The 25,416-nt window shown below is 34.6% G+C and overlaps 2 protein-coding genes and 1 long non-coding RNA gene across 5 annotated transcripts in view; 2 read left to right on the forward strand and 1 right to left on the reverse strand.

The window, feature by feature from the left end:
* Positions 1–25,416, reverse strand: part of LOC117684008 (uncharacterized) — a 92,211-nt gene that overhangs the window by 38,846 nt on the left and 27,949 nt on the right. The gene's annotated exons all lie outside the window — the stretch shown is intronic.
* The window catches only part of LOC136272936 (uncharacterized), a 160,346-nt gene that overhangs the window by 11,684 nt on the left and 123,246 nt on the right, over positions 1–25,416 (forward strand). The gene's annotated exons all lie outside the window — the stretch shown is intronic.
* Positions 5,394–24,159, forward strand: LOC105348835 (histone-lysine N-methyltransferase PRDM9). 3 transcript variants are annotated; one of them, XM_066080650.1, is made up of 8 exons: positions 5,394–5,480; positions 5,790–5,981; positions 6,120–6,154; positions 6,265–6,319; positions 6,635–6,699; positions 8,615–8,809; positions 9,187–9,424; positions 22,955–24,158. In XM_066080650.1, exons 1-8 carry the CDS (start codon positions 5,423–5,425, stop codon positions 23,245–23,247), a joined length of 1,131 nt encoding a protein of 376 aa, XP_065936722.1. In that variant the 5' UTR covers positions 5,394–5,422; the 3' UTR covers positions 23,248–24,158. The 3 variants fall into 3 exon arrangements, with proteins under 3 accessions (XP_065936722.1, XP_065936719.1, XP_065936729.1); XM_066080647.1 differs by lacking the exon at positions 22,955–24,158 and adding an exon at positions 9,616–11,004; XM_066080657.1 differs by lacking the exons at positions 5,394–5,480; positions 5,790–5,981; positions 6,120–6,154; ... (2 more) ...; positions 8,615–8,809; positions 9,187–9,424 and adding exons at positions 16,319–16,475; positions 17,672–17,863; positions 18,011–18,045; ... (2 more) ...; positions 21,822–22,016; positions 22,393–22,630 and having other exon boundaries at positions 22,955–24,159.

Raw genomic sequence — 25,416 nt, forward strand, 5'->3', positions numbered from 1 at the left:
GACAAACTCAAATAACTCGACACATTTTTATTACTCGCCACATTCTTATTTGTTGACAAATTTTAATAATTGAACACATTAAAAAATGACACCTCCAAATAATTGTAAATATATCTGAAGAAGGAAAATTAGAACAGAAACAGTGAAAAACAAATACACATAAATATAATCTTTAGTTACTGAAATTTGTAACCAAACAAGCTGAATGTGATTAGGGGCTAAGGTGCCGTGGCCGTTATTATAACAAGCATTTTACTTTCTACTGGCAGTGACTGGAAATCCTCATTCTCGTTATTTATATAATTATCATTATAATGTTGTATTTTATACCAGTTAAATGTTTTTCGACAATCGCTTATTCGCCAAAGGTTTTGATCACCTGTAGTGACTGAAAGATGGCTAAAAGACATTCATATACAGAGCATTTCTACCATCTCTGCATTTTCCAATACCTCTCATTTAACATTCCTTAGAAAGAATGGAAAAATATCATCATGTAATTTAATTCCTGAATCAGAAGAGAAATACAACGTTTTGACTTTTTTGTTATGTTCATTTTGTTATGTGTTTCTCTTTTTTAGGCTCTTGGAAGTATTTTTTTTTCAAATGTGTGTAGTTTTTGTTTCAGACTTCACTTCCTATTTTTTTTCAAAAAATGAACTCCATACCCCCAATACTTTATCATACAAATCTGAAGACTGGCGTAAGTTTTGTGGAGTTACCTACGTAATTTGTTAAAAAAGGTTTGCAAACGCAGTTTTAATGTAAAAAAGGTGTTTGCTTACTGGAAAAATGACAGCTACATGCATCAATGTGTATCCACTGATAAAATGTAACGATACAAATGTGGCAGCTGTTGCTTACAGTTACAAGTCTACAACTTCAATATTTTTAGATGAGAGATACTTTATATAAAAAAATAAAATGAAACTTATATAATTCACATTATTTGAACATGCATCAACTTATTTTGTAACAAAACATCAAAACATAACAAAACAATACATAACAATAACGACTAGCGCCTCGGCTTTTATATTTCAAAACAACATTTCTCGACCTAGGAGGTAATTCTGCAACATTCACAAAACTCGTACTTTATTTCTTAAATAATATCATGAGAAAAACAGAACCTTTCGTTTACCACTTTTCATTAAAAGCCTGTAATGTTTGTTCGAGCATTTTCAAAACTTTATTTTAAGCACCATCGGCATATTACATATTGGGAACTGTTATCTAAAATTTTCAGGTTATTGTTCATGTATGGCTTACAGAGTCATTTACATTTGACCTTCAACCTCTGATGTTTAATGGTTCTTGACTTCCGATTTATATCACGTGATAGTCATGTGTCCTTTAAGAACAGGTATGGCATGGATTTGTTTTCAATAAACATTCAGCAGATTACAGAGGTAAGCACTCACTGCTAAGTATTACTTTGTGACTTTTATCAATACAATTGGTTTTTTTTCTAAATTCTTAAATTTTAAAGAATTTGATATCATTCAAACAAATTGAACATTAAACGGTCATTAATCAATTGCAAAAATTTAATTGATTAGACAGATTTTTTCTGCTTTACATTTTAAGATATCATTTATTGCCAAAAATACACTTTTGTTTCGATAAATCAAAGTATCGGTATAATGAAAACTGTCCCGATACAGTTTTTAGTCAATAGATCGACAAACATATTGTTATCGGTTAATGATAGACAACATATTGTTATTGGTTATTAGATAGACGAACATACTGGTTTTGGTCAATTGATAAACGTACATTCAGTGGGCGTTCATTTGAAGGATGACGGGGGATGTGCACTTTTAATGCTTTCTTAATTTCTTTGAAGACAACGCAATTGTCTGTCACGTAAATCATTTCAGGACTATCTTAAACGAACAAACCTTTATTAATTAACTCTTAATTTACTTGAGGTATATGCAGGTACAATTTCAAGATTGGCATCATATTTTTGTTTGCATACTTATTATGATTTTTTTAAATTTATTTGTCTTTATTCATGAACGAAAACAAAATCTTATCCATATTTCTCATATTCACTTTGTATATGTTTTCTATTCTAATTCTAATTAATATTTTTTAAACATCTTGCTGCTCTAACCGTAAATATACATTATATTTCACAAAGCTTTACTCTTCAAAAGAAATGATAATTACGAACAGTTCTTTACTCTTTAGAAACCTTCAGTACATACATGAATATACCAATGTCATTTACTTCAGCATGTGAGTTGTATAAATGAAAAACGAGACCACTAAAATCGTTAAGCATCGATAGTTAAAATAAAAAAAAAGGTTGAACCAACAGTCATTCTTACCAGAAATTGATTACATTCAAAACACTGGGAAACTATCGCATCGTTACCCATGCAAAATAAAGATACATTTCTAGAATGTCAAACGTTTGATAAAAAACGACCTGTAATTGGTCTTCACCAAGACAATAAATTGATTGTGTAACTCATAGGAAAAACTCTCCATTGAGATATATGACGATCGTCCATTCCTAAACTTTCGTGATTCAGAATAAACATCGAGCAAATTGGTTAAATGAATCAAAGTTAATACAACCTTAACGTTACAACATTGCAACAGCTTGCGCCTCTACATACAGACAGTGTTATACACCTGTACACCTGTTTTAAGTGGTCTGTACAGTGCTGGCCTGTGTGGTTCCCTGACACTGTTTATCGATATTTATAGACACATGGTTTACATAGATACATGTTTTATAGGCTTCCTCGCGCTATTTTCTGTGAATAGATTTGTGGATTCTTCCTTTTTTATTAGCAAATGTGGACAATTTCCCCATAAATTACCTTAAAGTCTTACCATGTGGCTAGAATTCACAGAATTAATTTGATTTTTTAACATTTGTACAGTTTGAACTATGCAACAAGCCTATATTAAAGCATTTTTAAAATTCTTGTATACGTGTACATGTAACATATCAAATACATTCAACGGTCATTTTCTGTAAAAAAGAATCATTTTAAATACTTTGGGTCATATACACACACGTTTTATTTTCTAAAAAAATCAGGTTTTGGATTACATTCGGGCTCATTCATAAATAGACAGCACAAGTGTGAATAATTTGGTCTTGTCCCAGATATCGCTGTTCGACACAAGATGCAACAACAATTAACCGGGAGAAATTGTTGTATGATTAACTATTCCAAAACACATTACCGCTTCAACTGTAAGATATAACTTCTAGATATAAACGTAAGTTGTATATGTGCTATGTAAGAAACGATTCAACTCCAGCCAGCATGTCGATTATTGATCACACTACACCTGACTGTACAGGTAATGGCCGTTGTGACAGGTGACCTGGAAATATATAGGTCACTGGTCGCCTGGTGTGTGAAGTTTGGTCTCTAACACTCCAATACAATTAACTCTTCAAGAAAAGCACAACCATATATGCAATCTAAATACAATTAACTCTTAAAGAAACGTACAACTAAATATGCACTCAAAATGCAATGAACTCTTTAAGAAAAGTACAACCAAACATGCACTGTTTTTTTCTTCCTCGCAGAAAAAGAGAAAGGACATTTTTTTATCATAAATCCTGCCTATATGGGTGTAAAAAATGCCAAATCAACATTTAAATAAAACATCATAAATGTTACGTATGTTGATCTTGTTTACAAACCAGACCCTTATTGGTAAAAAAAAATCGATTTTTAGTCAGCCACAATAATATTATCTTCAATCATTTTGTAAAGGTTTTAACCGGTAACCTTTTTAAAATCAGAATCAACAAGAACATTCCAACAGCAATTTGAAGATAAAATCTTATATTTACCAATAAAAATGTTTTTCCCTCTAACTATTAAAGCTCGTACTTGTACATAAGGTGTCCAAGAAGCGTAGTGGACAATGCACTCGCTTGTCACCGCTGCGACCCGAGTTCGATCCCCGTGATCGACAGTGGTGGTATGTGATAGGGTATGGTGGTCGCCCGCTTGGACACGTGGATTCTCTCTGGGTACTCCGGCTTCTTCCCACACAAATGACCCCCTCGCGCTAACATCCGTGCCAACAAGAGATATTAATATAAGTTGTCAAACTTGCTTAGCAATCGTTGTAAAATAAGTAAAGTTCAGGTTCAGGTTCTTTCAATACAAATAAAGAACATAACAATGATTTTATGGGGAAACCATTGTTATCCCGGTGTGATATTTGTTTGCTCCTCTTTGTTGTGTAATAAGACCGGCGACAGTCCAAACAAACCCCATTCAATGCTCATATTTATATTCGTATTGATGCATACTTGTGTGAATTATTTGTGTATCGTCGCTATATACGTGCTCTTAGTGACTAGTAAGGGATATGAAACATACATGGAACAGGCATATTAACCTGTTATTTATCCGCCCCCGGTATTAAAAATATAGTGCTAGAAAATTTTGTAGAGAAAGAAATTGTGAACCAGTAGATATTTAATTATTTAGTTTATATTTCATCAGTACATATCAAATTAGTTTGGCGCATAGATAGTCAAAGTGTATTCACAGGAATTTGAACGTTGCAGATTTCCAATGCAGACATAAATTTCACACGGAATGTAAATATTGTATAACCTAACTTTAAAATATCTAAAGTATTCTAAAGTTGACTCCAAAATGAATTCGAAAAAGAAGTCTGAAGAAATAAAGAGAGAAATTCATTAAAGACTAGTTTTCAAACAAATATGTTTACATCGACTTTTTTGCTTTTCACCTTTTTTTTTAATGGTCAAACTATCACTTAAACTTGTAGTAAATGAAGCATGATATAAACTTAAAATAAACGCAATAATGATGTGATTTATTCACTCTACGCTACGTAAAACTGATATAATTAAACAAAGCAATCATTTCTTTAAACAAGTGCTTTCAACACTTTTACAGCGAAAGAAGTCAATCGAGATTTAACATCCTGATATAAAAGTATACTTCGTGACTCAATAACTTAATCTTGAAGCATTAAAATATAATAAATATCCAAAGTCATGCAACTCTATTTATCCTGCAACTACCCTATGCATAGACCAAATAAAGCCTATGCCGATTAACCAAAGCTCTATTCGGTTAATGCCCCAACATTTCATCGTGCATTATACCGACGTTCAAATTCATTGTGACGTCATCTTTCTTGCTTCGTTTACGCCATAGCGTCATGGTTTCAACTGCAGATATGCAGTGAAGGTTGTCGAATAAAGCTTATTTCAGGTACAGAATGTGACATTATGTTGCAGGATAAACAAAATACGTGATAGCTGGGCTCGCCCTCTGTCATGTTTTCTTATCCTCGCCCAAATATAGTTTATATTTCAAGACAGTAACCATGTATTTTATATATACCACAATTTACTTTGCAGAATGCCTGAATAGTTCATATCATCACCATGACGAGAGAAGGCGTTGTTGTCGCCTCAGGATTGCTCTTGGTCCTTCATCTGACTGGTATCAAGTTTAAATCTAACATAATTTCATAAACCAAACAATGTTATTATAGAATGAAAATTAGATAGTTGCTTAAAATGATATGAAAACATTCACAAAAGTACAGTCCACTGAATTACATAACATATGTTTTAAAGTTTGCTTCAATAGGTTTATATCATAAAGGAAGCTTATTTAATAATTGATCATATTAATACGTTCCTTCTTGCATGCAATAATGAGCGGACCAGACCGTTTTCTTGGATTTTATTGGATAGTTATTTAAATAGGTCATATTGATACCTTCCTTCTTGTTTATCTATTTGTCAGGTTTTCTGTTTGAGGACACAATGAATGACAAGTGTCGCCCGGGGTTTGTTCGAGTAGACCAGTGGTGCTTCTCGTTCCATACAGAACCTACTTCCATGTTACAATCCAGTGACGTATGTCACCAACATGGCGCTCACATGGCGGTACTAGACTCTCAGGAAAAGGAGAAGGCTCTGACAGACTACATTGAACGTAAGGGATCAGCGCTGTGCAATGTCACTGCATCTTTAATTAATATCTAAACTATTCTTAATTTCAAAGTGTTGCTTAACATACGAAATGTTGAATCAAAATGGATTTTTTCTGACCTTTTGTTATTGTTTGTTTTAGAAATGGGATTCTTTGATATATACCAGGAGAGAAAAGTAAGACTTAATATCTTCAAAAAATGTTATTTATTTGAAAATGATCATTCCTGGATTATTTCGTAAGAGTCTTTATTTTTTAAAAATTATTTCTTTTTACTATATACCAGGAACTGTATAAAATTGCTCAACATGAGTGGGATGTTCAAACAGAAAAAAATAGATGTGAGTTGCAATAAAGCATTTCTAACTTGCATTAGATCAAACAATTTCTAAACGTGTGTCTTGTTTTTTGATGTTTTTATTTCAATTACTGTAAGTAAACAAATATTAAATTAATGTAGTAGATTCTACAGTTGGTTTATTGAGGATGAAAAATAATCAGTAAACCCAACACATCAAACAGACAAAATATATTTTAATTTCCTTCAATTAAGATTCAATATAACAAGATTTATTTGAAAAGACTTGTATGACAAACTTTAAATGAAGAATAAAGGTCGTGCAATTACAGTGAGTATTATTGTTTTGATATTTCAGTTTGTGAGGACTATAAGTTACATGGTATTCATAGTGATAAATACCGCCACATACCTAATGCAAAGGTAAGTATATCTTTGTATACAGTCAAGCATAATGGTTGACATAGACATTAACCTAATGTAAAATTAATGATAATTTTAATCAAGTCATGTGTTTTATGTATGAGTAGTTTTTTATAGTAAAGCATTGCTTCAATCTAAAAATAAGAATTACAGTATGCTTTGATAAAATCACATAATTATAACCTTCTTTTTTCACTTTTAATGATACATATGTAATAAAACAAACAAACAGTGGAACAGCTGATAATTAACCAAAAACACCAGAAAAATAAACAGATAGGTTTTTTATGAATTATGAATTATGAATTTATAAATAAAAGAAGTGCCAATTTGTATTTGTTGTGTATGTCCTCTTGACGTTATCTTGTACCTGTAAGATTCCTCTAGTTGTGTATGTCCCCTTGACGTTATCTTGTACCTGTAAGACTCCTCTAGTTGTGTATGTCCACTTGACGTTATCTTGTACCTGTAAGATTCCTCTAGTTGTGTATGTCCCCTTGACGTTATCTTGTACCTGAAAGATTCCTCTAGTTGTGTATGTCCCCTTGACGTTATCTTGTACCTGTAAGATTTCTCTAGTTGTGTATGTCCCCTTGACGTTATCTTGTACCTGTAAGATTCCTCTAGTTGTGTATGTCCTCTTGACGTTATCTTGTACCTGAAAGATTCCTCTAGTTGTGTATGTCCCCTTGACGTTATCTTGTACCTGTAAGATTCCTCTAGTTGTGTATGTCCTCTTGACGTTATCTTGTACCTGTAAGACTCCTCTAGTTGTGTATGTCCCCTTGACGTAATCTTGTACCTGTAAGATTCCTCTAGTTGTGTATGTCCACTTGACGTTATCTTGTACCTGTAAGATTGCTCTAGTTGTGTATGTCCCCTTGACGTTATCTTGTACCTGAAAGATTCCTCTAGTTGTGTATGTCCCCTTGACGTTATCTTGTACCTGTAAGATTTCTCTAGTTGTGTATGTCCCCTTGACGTTATCTTGTACCTGAAAGATTCCTCTAGTTGTGTATGTCCCCTTGACGTTATCTTGTACCTGTAAGATTCCTCTAGTTGTGTATGTCCACTTGACGCTATCTTGTACCTGTAAGATTTCTCTAGTTGTGTATGTCCCCTTTAGGTTATCTTGTACCTGTAAGACTCGTCTAGTTGTGTATGTCCCCTTGACGTTATCTTGTACCTGTAAGACTTCTCTAGTTGTGTATGTCCCCATGACGTTATCTTGTACCTGTAAGACTCGTCTAGTTGTGTATGTCCCCTTGACGTTATCTTGTACCTGAAAGATTCCTCTAGTTGTGTATGTCCCTTGACGTTATCTCGTACCTGTAAGATTCCTCTAGTTGTGTATGTCCACTTGACGCTATCTTGTACCTGTAAGATTTCTCTAGTTGTGTATGTCCCCTTTAGGTTATCTTGTACCTGTAAGACTCGTCTAGTTGTGTATGTCCCCTTGACGTTATCTTGTACCTGTAAGATTCCTCTAGTTGTGTATGTCCACTTGACGCTATCTTGTACCTGTAAGATTTCTCTAGTTGTGTATGTCTCCCTTAGGTTATCTTGTACCTGTAAGACTCCTCTAGTTGTGTATGTCCCCATGACGTTATCTTGTACCTGTAAGATTCTTCTAGTTGTGTATGTCCACTTGACGCTATCTTGTACCTGTAAGATTTCTCTAGTTGTGTATGTCCCCTTGACGTTATCTTGTACCTGTAAGATTCCTCTAGTTGTGTATGTCCCCTTGACGTTATCTTGTACCTGTAAGATTGCTCTAGTTGTGGATGTCCACATGACGTTATCTTGTACCTGTAAGACTCCTCTAGTTGTGTATGTCCCCTTGACGTTATCTTGTACCTGTAAGATAATTCCTCTAGTTGTGTATGTCCCCTTGACGTTATCTTGTACCTGTAAGATTCCTATAGGTTCCACTCCACATCTCAGAGCAAACCTCAGCACTCCACCAGGATTCAGCATCAAACTCTCCAACATCCCCGGGGCCGGTTTAGGAGCTTGGACGGACGAGTTTGTCCCTCAATACACGATACTGGGTGTTTATGAAGGTGTGATCCACACCAGGGAATCCGACTCGGACTTGTATTCATGGCAGGTATAGTAATAGTACTGTATACTGCTTACGTCACCATGGATGCCGCTACACAAGCTTGCATCTTTGAAGTTAGCAAAAGACTTATTCATTGTATCAGGTGAGACAAGGTAACTTTAGCGTTTTTTCAGAAACAAAGAAATCGTGAAAAATTTAGTTAAAGCATATTCTGCCCTCAGCACATTTTATTTTTTTTAGAAGATTTTTATTGAGGTTTACATGTACTTACAAAAACTGTAGTTACAATCAAAGAAAATTGTTCATAGATCCTTATTCTACTAATGTATGGGCCATATCTAACAAATGTTATACATCAGAGCGTTAAAATAAAAACAACACTTGTAACCAGATTGAAAACAAATACTTCCGTTTTATGACAGGTGGACAAGCAGGGAAGTAACGGTACCTACGTCATTGACGCCGCTGACCCGGCCTGTAGTAACTGGCTCAGGTTCGTGAACTCACCGACCACCCACACAGAGGAAAACGTCACCCCCGTACCCTGCGCCGGCATCGTGTTCTATATGACGTCACGTGACGTGGAGCCGGGGACAGAACTGTTGGTCTGGTACGGTGACGGTTATGGACGGTTTCTTGGAGTAAATAGGATTCATCCCGGTATGTTACGTAGCATTCATGTACGTTTTTCTTTGAATTAAATCTTAACCATGTTTACTACTCTTAACCTCTCTGATTATTTTGAAGCTACCCTAATTATTAGGGTTATTTTGATTTTATTAGGGTTATTTTGATTTTGGGGGGTTGTAGTAGAGATTCTTTTAATTGCAATAATAATGTTTGTTTTTCAGAATATGACCTGAACGGTTCCGTGGCGTTACGTGCGAACGTGATAACGTATATTGATGACAAAGGTTTGGTGTTCGACGACTGGACGCCCGTCACGTATCAGAACTGGTTCGACAACGACGACGACGAGGGCGAAACGGTGCTGGACCAGATGTTTGGTCTGTTGTTGACCTATCACCATGACAACAAGTGGTACTGGGTGGCTGAGCGTAACTATACTTACTATACAGGACACGAGGGGCTGAAGCTTCCCTTTATCTGTGAAGATTCCACAAATAACTCTGGAGTTGGATGAGGTGTAACCTAAATTAGCTATAACTGATATAATATTTGACATTTCTTTCTTGATATATTCAGTTTGGAAAGTAGGTAAAAAATTATGATTCTTAATTAATTTCTTTAGAATAATTTTATTGAAGAATGACTTGAACCTATAGATGGTATTTATGAGAGGGACAAACAAAGGCCTTGGTTTGTTATTGAAAATAAAGTAAAAAAGGGCAACTTCTTGTGTTGAAGGTATATTGTATTACCATATATGATAATTTTAAGCACTGGTGGATTTAAATGCACGGCTAACTTCACAAAAATTTGCATACTCTTTAAACAGTTGAGGATTTTATATGCATATCGATAATTACATTTTGGAAAAAATTGTACAGAGCATATCTAAATTGTAGATATTTAAATCAGAGGAAGGATACATTTGAATCAATTATTCGTTTGGTGGATCAATTGGTGCATTTGCTGAATTATACTTTATGCAATTGCACAAAAATCATGCCGAAAAGAGAAACTTTAATTGCGAAATTTTTGTGAAGATAGTGATTCTAAACTTTCGAAGAGATAACAAGAATCGATCTACAGAAAATAAAAACTGGTTTCAAATAATACCCTCTTAATTTTTTTCTCACATTCCTTTTAAAAGCGAAAAAAATCATCGTAAAGGTAACTAAAAAATAAGTATTATTGCACAGATATTTATGTTAGCCGGGAAATGTAGGTATTAATAAAATAACTTGTATCTGTTATATAATTGAAGGTAATAAAAAATCTAAGGAATGTTTGATTCCGGCTCATTTAAGAGAAACACGACAAACACAAATTGTCACAAAACTCAAAAATTGATAAAGCAAAATACAAATTCAAAGCAGAGCAAACACTGACTTAAAATAAAATAGAAGTGGGACCAGGTGGTTAGGATGAGAGCACCCCCTGCCGAAGGGTTACACCGGCCGTGTGTTATTTGTCTTGATCATGCAACAACGATAGAAACCACGGTCAGTAGGGTGTACAAATTATGGTTTTACAAGTATAAACACATCAGTCAGCATGTGTCTTAATCAAACATTGTACTGGAGAGTAAATATGCAGCTGGCCAAAAGTGATGTATGTTTATACAAATATTAAATATTCATCATCTTGTTTCTATTTTTACATTACATTACTTTGTGATTGTTCTCCTAAAACTGACATAAAAGGATAGAACGTATACACAATAAAAAAAATCTGTATTCTTTTTTTTTTAAATCTTCAAAGCTAAATTAAAATGATATTCGTACCATTAAATTAAACACTGGTTTGTTAAAAAGAAACTTATTATATTAAACGTACATCTTAAACAACTGATAACTACATGTTTCTTCCTAATAATTCCCGATAGGAAACATTCGAAATAAGTTGTTTTTTCCTTTTCATGTACAATATATATCGAACGTTGTTCTTTGAAAGCCGTATTATAGAATCATATTTTATACACAAAGTTGAATAGCTACGTCAAACTTTATAAGGCGTTACTCTTCATATGATAAAGGCTATCCCTATATCCCGGATGACCACATCATATTGTGTTGAAAGAGTGGCAGAGCCTTATCATGTGCTCCCAATCCTGAATGAGAAAAGAAAAATAACCTTTTAGTTTTCTATACTGTTATGATTTTTTTTTCGAATTTAAGGGAATAAACTGTATAAAAAAATCTTTAAAGAAGGAACTATGTTGGTCTCCTTTCCCCTTGATACTTTAAAATTTGTTTAATTGCGTTTAGGTAACAATACAAATGTCGCAATTGTTGCTTACAATACAACGTAATCACTACATGTCTAATATCCTTTAAAAAAATAATTGTTTTATAAATTAATTCAATGAATCAATAAATCAATAAATCAATTCGATACGAAAGGGCATGCCTACGTATAAACATTTTCTAAGGCGAGGCAACTTCTGACATACACTTTGATAAAACAGGACTCTCTCAGTTGAAGCCATCATTTCTTAAGTTCTATGATCGATAGAACTAAATTTTCAGCAAAAACAGTCTTTGAAAGGATTGCATTATGACTGACTTTTTCATAGTTATTGACCATTGGTTATCACCTTATTATCTTCAGCTTTTCCACTTTTCTCTTTTCCTGATTACAACAATGATAACATGACGGGTGTGACCGGTCAGCAGAGGAGGCTCACTCCTCCATGACACCTGATCCTACCTCTAATTTTATAGGTCCATGTTAGCCCTGCCTCACTCCTCCATGACACCTGATCCTACCTCTAATTTTATAGGTCTGTGTTAGCCCTGCCTCACTCCTCCATGACACCTGATCCTACCTCTAATTTTATAGGTCCGTGTTAGCCCTGCCTCACTCCTCCATGACACCTGATCCTATCTCTAATTTTATAGGTCCGTGTTAGCCCTGCATCACTCCTCCATGACACCTGATCCTACCTCTAAATTTATAGGTCCGTGTTAGCCCTGCCTCACTCCTCCATGACACTTGATCCTACCTCTAATTTTATAGGTCCGTGTTTGCTCTTTTCCCTGTTTGTATTTTATTTTGAATACCTTTATAATCACAACATGCCATTTTATTCAACGGGAAAAAACATGAAATGAAACTTCTATCAAACAAATGCTTCGAAGGTACGTAATCTAATTTATTATTGTGATTGCTCAGAAGAAAGAAACAAATTCAGTTAGTTAAAAAAATAATATAAATAATAAGAAGAACAATTTTGGTTTGTTGCTGTGTTTATTTTAATATTTTTACATCTTCATGCAATAAAGTGTCTCTCCTTTTATTTCATATAGATGAAAAAATGGCAATAACAAACTATCAACCATCTCACAAATTCATAATACAAAATTCAGATTCAAAGCAGAGCAACAAGCAAAGACCTCTAAAATATAGAGGTAGGGACGGTGCCATGGAGGCGTGAGCATCCTCTATTGACCAGTCACACGAAATCGGGGAAAAACCCAGGAAAAGTCCGCAGACAATTAGGTGATAAATTATGATCTAACAATTAGTATAAAAAAAATGATCAGCATGCGACCCAGTGGAAGATTGTATCTGCTGACAATGTCGTTGTACCGACCATAGAACTTACGAAAAGATGATTTCAAACAAGACTGTTAATAGTCCTGTTTTATCAATATGTTTGTCAGTAGCTTGCCTCGCCTTAGAAACTGTTCATACAAAGAACACGCCCTTGTGTATGAAAAAATGACAATTAAGAACCGTCAACCATCTCAAAAATCCATAAAAACAAAATACAAAGTCAGAGCAGAGCAACACGGACCAAAAAAAACATAGAGGTAGGATCAGATGCCTAGGAGGAGTGAGCATCCTCTGCTGACCGGTCACACCTGCTATGCTCTTTTTATATCGAATTAACTGAGAGACAAAACACCGTTTGCAGGTGATGAAGGTAGATTACTACATATTACGTAAGGAAGTAAGGAAAGTTGACTATAGAAAAGTTGACGTCATCGCCTTTTTCATAAAGTTTTGTTTGGTAACCATTAATGATCATGTCCAGTAAAAACAATCCAAACATGAAACAGATGTTAAATGCTAAAAAAAAAAAAACTCCAGAGTGCATTCATCTTTTCTCCAGTTTTACAATGAACCATTGTTTATGTACAAAACATTTCCCCAAATCTTGAAGAAACACAAGTTTACACGGTGTTACAGAGGATGGCTTCCGTAAAGCCGTAAAATAATTGAATAACATACCTTTATTGATTCAAAACAGGATACAAAGTAATAAAGACCCAATAGAAACAACACTTTTGTAACTACTTTTCCATAAGACCACCGTGGTATTTAGCATCACAGGCATTCTACACATTGTAAACTGTTAATGAAATCCAGGTGTCACTGACTCCGATTGAACATTTCATTTGACTTTTAACCTGTGGTGTTTAATGGTTCTTGACTTCCGATTTATATCACGTGACATACATGTGTCGTTTAAGAACATGTGTGGCAAGACTTTGTTTTCATTAATTAACTTTTAGCAGATCACAGAGGTAAGATTTTCGCCTCATCCATTGACTTTTATGTTATTGGCTGTCCAAAGAATGAGTTTTATAGAAACAATTGTCATCTAAATATTTATTCAAGAAGTACAATTTAAAGTTATTAAAACGTGACTTTTAAAGGTGCATTGTCACGATTTAGGTCGAAAATCATTTTGACTATTTTAATGTTTACAGTGCTTCGGAAAGGCATATTTAATCGACAATCAAGATTTGAGAGTCATTCGTTGAGTTATACGCGAGTTGCAGAGCTTACAATTCATTTCTATATAAAGCTTTTGTTTTTATTTTGCATGTTGAAGTGAAAATAAAAATTTAGCTAAGAACTGTTTGTATTTGTGTGTTTTTACTGTGTTAATTTATGCTTAAAATGAATAAGAAGATAGACAAATCAGCTTGAAAATGAACTTCATTTTACTGCATTGTACATGTATATTAATTCAATGTAAACAAAAGCTACGGGTCTTGTTTACATGACAAAGAATTGTGAGCGTTGTATCTTGCTTATAGCACTACGACTCTCAAATTTCATTTGATCATTAGAAATGCATTCCTATAGCATTGTAAATACTAAAATCAGAAAAATAAAATTAGACCAAAATCTTGACCATGCCCCTTTAAGTGATCTGTATAAACGAAACGGGCCGTATACATTAACCAACCAATAGTTAAACGTATATATAATTGGCATTTGTTTAACGGACTTGCGAAGGATGCAGTTATTTTTAGTTCATTTCCTTTGGGACTGTCATATTGTGTGTCCCGTAATTATTCAAATACATCCGAATACGAACCACGCTTTCCGAATCAACTCTTTCTTTACTTAAAGTCATGAAAAGGTACACTTCAAAGTATCCATTTTCATTGTAATATTTACATTACATATCTTTGTGCAAAAGTCATGAGCTGTATTAACTATTCTCTTGATATCAGACGATCTAGTATTGGTTCTGCACATTCCAATCTTTTGATATTGAATTAAAAATTTCCTAAAAGCTTTTATAGTTTATTATCAAGGAATTTACAACCAATGCTGCTCTCGCAATAGCAAGTAAATGTAGTGTATTACTTATATTCTTGCTACTTAAATGAACTACTTATGATTACGGTTAAATACTACAATGTTTGTAAAGAACCCTGACAAAATTGCCAATGTCATTAAAGGTGATATGTATGAATGAAGACCTGGTCGATTAAAGCGTTAAGCACCAATAGTCAAACAAAAAGCGTGGTTTCAACCAAGAGTCAACAAAATGATTACATTCTAAAAATTGGTAAAACTATTTCATCATTACCCAAGCGAAATAAAGATACATTTCTAGAATGTCAAACGTTTGATAAAATACGATCCGTAATATGTCACAATCAGCTCTTACTAAGCCTATATACCGACTCTGTAACGCCCATATACTGACTCTGTAACGCCCATATACTGACTCTTTAACCCAAAGGGAACACTCCAACAAGATATGTGGGAGTCGTCTGTTTTCCTAACTTTTTTATTATAAAAGCGGTCTCTACCGTACCTCTCTGGGTGGTTTCCTGACACCGTTTAAAGATATTTATAGACTTCCGGATGTTTCTAGATATGTTAGTTCTTCTTTTCGATTGTAAAATGTGGCCACTTTTGGTATAAGTGTTTAAGACTTTTACCTCGGTTGGATTTTAGGATACACATTTTATATAAACATGCCTTCAAATGCATCAATTTATTTGAACTAGGGAGTACTCTACTTCGAAGAATGCTCCTTAATTATTGTAACACAAATTTAAAAAGAACACATAACGGTACTAGGTTTTATCAAATATTTCTTAATGAATTTCATTTTTACAAAAACGATAAATATTTATAATGACATACTCCCATTGTCCATCTGCAATGAACTGTGTCATTATAACTACTTATAATGTCATACAACTGTGTCTATTAAGCCTGCACAATAGGAAAATAAGAGTTGATAAGCAATATCTTAACTTTAACTGACCTTATTTAAACGCTACAGCACACGCTTAAAGAGCTCTTAAGCGTAAGGAAAAATTGAGTGCCTTGAGTGATTATAGAAAAGTAAATTACTGAAGATTGAACGCTGCAATTTATTTCATTGCTTCTTTCCTCTCTTACAAAAGGACTTGGTGCACCTTTTTTTTATATGTATGTTTGATTATTTCCTGGTTTTGTACCACCTCTGCCTTTAATAGATTACATCAAGTATTTATATTCCTTTAGAGGTTATTTCTTAACAATTTAAATACATAAACGATAATGTTAACCTGAACCTCTGCTAACACATCTCTTTAGATTGAATTACCATGTAAAATAAATAAGAGAAAACATTATAGAATAGCATGAATTGAAAAAGATAAACTCATTGATATTAACAACATTTTAATATGAGTTTGTCAAGGGGAATAATCTAATTTAGAATATCTGTATAATCCCAAATCTCCAATATGTTCTCCACAGAATGCTCTGAGTAACATCATCATGACGAAGGACGGCTTTGTTGTAGCCACAGGATTGCTCTTAGCCCTTCACCTGACAGGTAACAGGTTTTAGTTTTACCTGAAGTGATATATCATATAACAAACTTATATAATGAATTTTGTCGATGAAAGAGAAGAGACCATTCTTTGTGATGTCTCCTGTCAGTCTGTCTCTTTATATTTGATATTAGTCTAATTATAGATTATATTTGAATTTCTCATAGTTTACAAGTGGGTAATATAGCGTAAGTATACTATGCCGGTAAAAGCTTGGCAAATATTCTCAACAAAAGTCTTACGGGCCTCAACGCCGTCAGCGGATTCTGAACTCTCGAAACTACAATCATAACAGCCCAAAGCGCTGCCGTTTAGTCACGGCAGCCGATGATATAACTGGCCATCTTTATGATCACAAAAACGTAGATAGACACAATTAACATCAACTAATTAAAAGTAACAATCTTTCGCTTCGAAAATCGCCTCATTATGACTGGGCTTTTAAAGTTAAATTTGGTAGAATTTTCTATTTTTAATTTCCTATTTTCATATAGTTATTGTACATGCATGCAAAATTAGCTTACAATTGGTAAGATACACAGGATAAACCTCTACCATTCAGTGAACTGAATGTTCAGGAATGGTCTGGAAAGGTGACTGAATGGCATAGCTATGCCTTTCAGTCACCTTTCAGTTACCGATCAGTCACAATTCAGTTCACTAAATGGCAGAGATTTATCCTGTGATATGACAGTGAAGTATGGCTCTTGCTTGTATATATATTATCTTTTTATATAAGTACACGCCTTACAGATGGTTGATCCTTCTCCAAATTTATAACCGCCAATTTAGCGCGAGCTCACTCTGACCTCATACTTTTCAGATATTTTTTTTTATTTACATATATATATATTCAGTACGAAGAAATGGGAGCAGGTTAGATGTTTCTTTGGTCTCATAAAATCTTTTGTGGCACATAAAACGCGTCTTCAAACTCAGAGAACCATAACTTACGAGTTTAGTGTCAGCCATTTTTGATATAGCACTACGGTAACAATACTCTTTACGAAAGCATTAAGGGATGCTGCCAAAATAATTTTCTCGACAAATCTGTAGGTTTAGCTTGGTTTTTTTTTCCCGAACACTTGTTCTTAGAGCTCGTTTTGTTTTGCGATAAAAATATAGAAAATATCATGAAAGAAATTTATTTTATCATTGATCATAATGATACGTTCCTTTTTCTCTACCAATTTGTCAGGTTTTCTGTTTGAGGACACAATGAAGGGCGAGTGTCGCCTAGGGTTTGTTCGAGTAGATCAGTGGTGCTTCTCGTTCCATACAGAACCAACCTCCATGTTACAATCCAGTGACGTATGTCACCAACATGGCGCTCACATGGCGGTACTAGACTCTCCGGAAAAGGAGAAGGCTCTGACAGACTACATTGAACGTGAGGAATCATCATTAGAAACACATACCACGTATAGCAATTTAAAGTTACCGATCGTATCAATGTTAATTTCAAATTTGTCCTTATCCTCAAAATGTATTTAAAGTTTTATTATGTTACTAAACAGTTTAGTTCTCTTTCCTTTAGAAATGGGTTTCTTTCACATACATCAAGAAAGAAAAGTAAGCCTAAGTCTTCTTTAAAAAAAAAGCAAGGCAAAAATAACCTTGTTTTTCGTTTCCTTTTTGATTTTGCATTTTTAAACTTGTTTCTCACTTTATACCAGGAACTGTATAAAATAGCCAAACATGAGTCGGATGTTCAAGCAGAAAAAAATAAATGTGAGTAGCAATAATGCAATAGCAATAACATTACGCACATGTGCATCGTTCTCTGATATATCTTTTTATAATCACTGTAGATGAACAAACGTCAATGAAATTGATGTTAGAACTCGTACATCTAAAAAAAAACTTAAAAATCAAAAATCATAATAACAGAACTCATATCGTTTTCGTTTAAAGTACTGTACAAAAGATTTACACTATTTACATAAAAGATTTGTGAAACAAACTGTAGATTTTAAATTATAATTACAGTGAATATTTTAATTGACATTTCAGTTTGTGAGGACTATAAGTTACATGGTACACATAGTGATAAATACCGCCACATACCTAATGCAAAGGTAAGTATATCTCAATGTATAGTCTTAGTTAAAAAACATCGATATTAACAGAATGTAAAATTAAATGATAATAATAATCACCTCATGTCTTTTGACTATTGTTAAAAATAAGAGTATCTTCTAGTATGGCGTAAACAGTATCACTCCAACATACGTTTTTTTATTACTAAAAAATATTGCACTATTATCTAAACAGAAAATAAATTATGTTTACTTTCTTTTTCCTTTAACAATGAAAAAGTGATAAACATACACCTAGAACATCTGTTTTAAGGTTTCAATAACAATATTTAACTGAGAAAAACCCAGTATTATAAATATACACATATTAAATATACACAAATATACACATAGTATTATAACCTTAACCCAGCTTAGTATTGTAAGCAGATGTCTTTTCTGTTTTAATGATTACTAAGGATTTTGTAATGTGTGTCCCCTTGACGTTATCTTGTACCTGAAAGATTCATCTATTTCTGTATATCCACTTGTCGCTATCTTATACCTGTAACATTCCTCTAGTTGTGTTTGTCCCCTTGACGTTATCTTGTACCTGTAAGATTCCTCTAGTTGTGTATGTCCACTTGACGTTATCTTGTACCTGTAAGATTCCTCTAGTTGTGTATGTCCCCTTGAAGTTATCTTGTACCTCTAGTTGTGTATGTCCACTTGACGTTATCTTGTACCTGTAAGATTCCTCTAGTTGTGTAAGTCCCCTTGACGTTATCTTGTACCTGTAACATTCCTCTAGTTGTGTATGTCCCCTTGAAGTTATCTTGTACCTCTAGTTGTGTATGTCCACTTGACGTTATCTTGTACCTGTAAGATTCCACTTGTTGTGTATATCCCCTTGAAGTTATCTTGTACCTCTAGTTGTGTATGTCCACTTGTCGTTATTTTGTACCTGTAAGATTCCTCTAGTTGTGTATGTCCACTTGACGTTATCTTGTACCTGTAAGAATCCTCTAGTTGTGTATGTACACTTGACGTTATCTTGTACCTGTAAGATTCCTCTGGTTGTGTATTTCCACTTGACGTTATCTTGTACCTGTAAGATTCCTCTAGTTGTGTATGTCCCCTTGACGTTATCTTGTACCTGTAAGATTCCTCTAGCTGTGTATGTCCCCTTGACGTTATCTTGTACCTGTAAGATTCCACTTGTTGTGTATGTCCCCTTGACGTAATCGTGTACCTGTAAGATTCCTCTAGTTGTGTATGTCCACTTGACGTTATCTTGTACCTGTAAGATTCCTCTAGTTGTGTATGTCCACTTGACGTTATCTTGTACCTGTAAGATACCTCTAGTTGTGTATGTTCCCTTGACGTTATCTTGTACCTGTAAGATTCCACTAGTTGTGTATGTCCCCTTGAAGTTATCTTGTACCTCTAGTTGTGTATGTCCACTTGACGTTATCTTGTACCTGTAAGATTCCTCTAGTTGTGTATGTCCCCTTGACGTAATCGTGTACCTGTAAGATTCCTCTAGTTGTGTTTGTCCCCTTGACGTTATCTTGTACCTGTAATATTCCTCTAGTTGGGTATGTCCCCTTGACGTTATCTTGTATCTGTAAGATTCCTCTAGTTGTGTATGTCCCTTTGACGATATCTTGTACCTGTAAGATTCCTCTAGTTGTGTATGTCCCCTTGACGTTATCGTGTATCTGTAAGATTCCTCTAGTTGTGTATGTCCCCTTGACGCTATCTTGTATCTGTAAGATTCCTCTAGTTGTGTATGTCCCCTTGACGTTATCTTGTATCTGTAAGATTCCACTAGTTGTGTATGTCCCCTTGACGTTATCTTGTACCTGAAAGATTCCTCTTGTTGTGTGCGATTCCTCTAGTTGTGTATGTCCCCTTGACGTTATCTTGTACCTGTAAGATTCCTCTAGTTGGGTATGTCCCCTTGACGTTATCTTGTACCTGTAAGATTCCTCTAGTTGTGTATGTCCACTTGACGTTATCTTGTACCTGTAAGATTCCTCTAGTTGTGTATGTCCCCTTGACGTTATCTTTTACCTGTAAGATTCCTCTAGTTGTGAATGTCCCTTGACGTTATCTTGTACCTGTAAGATTACTCTAGTTGTGTATGGCCACTTGACGTTATCTTGTACCTGTAAGATTCCTCTAGTTGTGTATGTCCCCTTGACGTTATCTTTTACCTGTAAGATTCCTCTAGTTGTGTATGTTCCCTTGACGTTATCTTGTACCTGTAAGATTCCTCTAGTTGTGTATGTTCCCTTGACGTTATCTTGTACCTGTAAGATTCCTCTAGTTGTGTATGTCCCCTTGACGTTATCTTGTACCTGTATGATTCCTCTAGTTGTGTTTGTTCCCTTGACGTTATCTTGTACCTGTAAGATTCCTCTAGTTGTGTATGTCCCCTTGACGTTATCTTGTACCTGTAAGATTCCACTTGTTGTGTATGTCCCCTTGACGTAATCGTGTACCTGTAAGATTCCTCTAGTTGTGTATGTCCCCTTGACGTTATCTTGTACTTGTAAGATTCCTCTAGTTGGGTATGTCCCCTTGACGTTATCTTGTACCTGTAAGATTCCTCTAGTTGTGTATGTCCACTTGACGTTATCTTGTACCTGTAAGATTCCTCTAGTTGTGTATGTCCCCTTGACGTTATCTTGTACCTGTAAGATTCCTCTAGTTGTGTATGTCCACTTGACGTTATCTTGTACCTGTAAGATTCCTCTAGTTGTGTATGTCCCCTTGACGCTATCTTTTACCTGTAAGATTCCTCTAGTTGTGTATGTTCCCTTGACGTTATCTTGTACCTGTAAGATTCCTCTAGTTGTGTATGCCCCCTTGACGTTATCTTGTACCTGTAAGATTCCTCTAGTTGTGTATGTCCACTTGACGTTATCTTGTACCTGTAAGATTCCTCTAGTTGTGTATGTCCCCTTGACGTTATCTTGTACCTGTAAGATTCCTCTAGTTGTGTATGCCCCCTTGACGTTATCTTGTACCTGTAAGATTCCTCTAGTTGTGTATGTCCACTTGACGTTTTCTTGTACCTGAACGATTCCTCTAGTTGTGTATGTCCCCTTGACGTTATCTTGTACCTGTAAGATTCCTATAGTTGTGTATGCCCCCTTGACGTTATCTTGTAGCTGTAAGATTCCTCTAGTTGTGTATGTCCACTTGACGTTGTCTTTTACCTGTAAGATTCCTCTAGTTGTGTATGTCCACTTGACGTTATCTTGTAGCTGTAAGATTCCTCTAGTTGTGTATGTCCCCTTGACGTTATCTTGTACCTGTAAGATTCCTATAGGTTCCCCTCCACATCTCAGAGCAAACCTCAGCACTCCACCAGGATTCAACATCAAACTCTCCAACATCCCCGGGGCCGGTCTAGGGGCGTGGACGGAGCAGTTTCTCCCTGAATACACGATACTTGGTGTTTATGAAGGAATAATTCACACCAGGGAACCCGTCTTTGAACTGTATTCCTGGCAGGTACGGTGATATTACATGCAAACTGCTTTATTTTTTACAATAAATACCGCTACGCAAGCTTGCATTTTTTAAAAATAATCATGACAAAGTCACTGTATTTGGTGAGGCAAAGATACTTAAATATCCTTTAAAATATACAGTGACATTGTCAACAATTAAGGAAAAACACACTTTTCTTTTTTGCTTTATATTGGGAGACAGTTATGGAGGTTTTTATGTACTTCTAACACAAAATAGGTACCATTACAGGACTAAAAGTTCATAGCTTTTAATTCTACTGATGTATGGGCCATGTCTAACACAAGTTATACATCATAACCACAAACACAACACTTTTTAGCTGATTGAAATACAGTAGTTCCCTGTTTTATGTCAGGTGGACAGACAGGGAAGTAACGGTACCTACGTCATTGACGCCGCTGACCCGGCCTGTAGTAACTGGCTCAGATTTTTTAACTCACCGACCACCTACACAGAGGAAAACGTTATTCCCGTACAGTGCGCAGGCCTTGTGTTCTATATGACGTCACGTGACGTGTATCCCGGGACGGAGCTTTTACTGTGGTACGGTGACGGTTATGGACGGTTTCTAGGAGTAAATAGGATTCATCCGGGTATCTTATATAACATCATGTTCTTTGATTACAGTGTGTGTCTACGTTTTTGTAGGATAATGTTTTCATCTCGACAAATAATGAACAAATTGCATAGATTGTAAAATTGTAAAGAGTTCAGATTACATTCAGAACCACTGTTGGTCAACTATGTCCTCTATCAATGATGTCAGTAAGGTTTTAACTCAAAATGACAAAAATATAGCCTTGCTTATGTTCATCACTCTGACTGGGTCTACAATTAACATATATTCAAATCACGTCTGTAAACAGATAAAGCTTTCTTTCGCAGCTCAACAAGCTATAATAATTTTTGTTTTGCAGAATATGACCTGAACGGTTCCGTGGCGTTACGTGCTAACGTGATAACGTACATTGATGACAAAGGTTTGGTGTTCGACGACTGGACGCCCGTCACGTATCAGAACTGTTTTGACAACGACGACGACGAGGGCGAGACGGTGCTGGACCAGATGTTTGGTCTGTTGTTGACCTATCACCATGACAACAAGTGGTACTGGGTGGCTGAGCGTAACTACACTTATTATACAGGACACGAGGGACTAAAGCTTCCCTTTATCTGTGAAGATTCCACAAATAACTCCAGAGTTGGATGAAGCTTTACATATATAAAATATAACGTGATAGGAAGGAAATTATTGTTGACCCTTCTTTCTGACTGGAAATTATATAGTTACAGTTTGAAACGTGTTAAATTGCATTTTTTTTTTTGCATGTTTTTGCTTTCAATTGTTTTTTGAATAATCTGACTTAAGAATGACGTGAACCTTCATTTTTGAATAGAAAAAACACAGAGGCCTTGTTTGTCTTGAAAAAAGGAGCATAAAAAGGCATCACACTGCATTGGAGTTATACTGCTTTGCCATTTTAAAACAGAAAAGTAAATGCAGTGAAAAATAAACGACTTTGATTTTATTATTTTCGAGAAACCAGCACACAATTATCTGCACGTAAGTTGATAATGAATCATGCGGTCTTTTTAAACCTTCTGCTACGGGGTTGTATCACACAGATGGTGCAAAAAGTGAAGAAGTGTTTGAATAAATAATCTTTTTATTAAATTGTCAGCAAATAAGTTAAATCAAAATGCATCAATCAAATTCCATTTTGATTAACAGATAGTTGCTCTTAGAATCTACTTGGTTTCATAGTCTAGAGGCAAAATCGTAAAAATAAATCCGTTTACATATTTTTTTTTGTTTTTAACAAATCCCGTTACTAAAAATGATTCTTCAGTTTCATTGAATAGGATGAGTTTCATAAATATAATTCAAAATTATCCAAACTGACATGCAGCTGTTTTTTGGTGTTGTATATGATATATCTGGCCCACATTCCGCACGAATGTACACTAATGTACGCAAAAATATCGTTTAAATATGGTTTATTCCTTGTGTTCACACATTGTTAGAATGTACACTAACTATTATTCAAAACCAAGCCGTCCATTATTGGAGCCATTTAATGAAAATTTCATGACAAATTTACCGTATTGTTATGGTTAAGAGTATAGGACTACTTTACCGTATTCTTATAGTAAAGAATATAGGTATACTTTGATGTATTGTTATAGTAAAGAGTATATGACTACTTTACTGTATTGTTATAGTGAAGAGTATTGGACTACTTTACCGTATTGTTATAGTAAAGAGTATTGGACTACTTTACCGTATTGTTATAGTGAAGAGTTTAGGACTACTTTACTGTATTGTTATAGTGAAGAGTGTAGGACTACTTTACTGTATTGTTATAGTGAATAGTATAGGACTACTTTACTGTATTGTTATAGTGAATAGTATAGGACTACTTTACCGTATTGTTATAGTGAAGAGTGTAGGACTACTTTACTGTATTGTTATAGAGAAGAGTGTAGACTACTTTACCGTATTGTTATAGTGAATAATATAGAACTGCTTTACCGTATTGTTATAGTAAAGAGTGTAGGACTACTTTACTGTATTGTTATAGTGAATAGTATAGGACTACTTTACTGTATTGTTATAGTGAATAGTATAGGACTACTTTACCGTATTGTTATAGTGAAGAGTGTAGGACTACTTTACTGTATTGTTATAGAGAAGAGTGTAGACTACTTTACTGTATTGTTATAGTGAATAGTATAGGACTACTTTACTGTATTGTTATAGTGAATAGTATAGGACTACTTTACCGTATTGTTATAGTGAAGAGTGTAGGACTACTTTACTGTATTGTTATAGTGAAGAGTGTAGGACTACTTTACTGTATTGTTATAGTGAATAGTATAGGACTACTTTACTGTATTGTTATAGTGAATAGTATAGGACTACTTTACCGTATTGTTATAGTGAAGAGTGTAGGACTACTTTACTGTATTGTTATAGAGAAGAGTGTAGACTACTTTACCGTATTGTTATAGTGAATAATATAGAACTACTTTACCGTATTGTTATAGTGAATAATATAGGACTACTTTACTGTATTGTTATAGTGAAGAGTATAGGACTACTTTACCGTATTGTTATAGTGAATAGTATAGGACTACTTTACCATATTGTTATAGTGAATAACTTAGGACTACTTTACTGTAATGTTATAGAGAAGAGTGTAGACTACTTTACCGTATTGTTATAGTGAATAATATAGAACTGCTTTACCGTATTGTTATAGTGAAGAGTATAGGACTACTTTACCTTATTGTTATAGTAAAGAGTATAGGACTACTTTACCGTATTGTTATAGTGAAGAGTATAGGACTACTTTACTGTATTGTTATAGTGAATAAT

Source organism: Magallana gigas, chromosome 1, assembly GCF_963853765.1.
Source record: "Magallana gigas chromosome 1, xbMagGiga1.1, whole genome shotgun sequence".
NCBI lineage: Eukaryota > Metazoa > Mollusca > Bivalvia > Ostreida > Ostreidae > Magallana > Magallana gigas.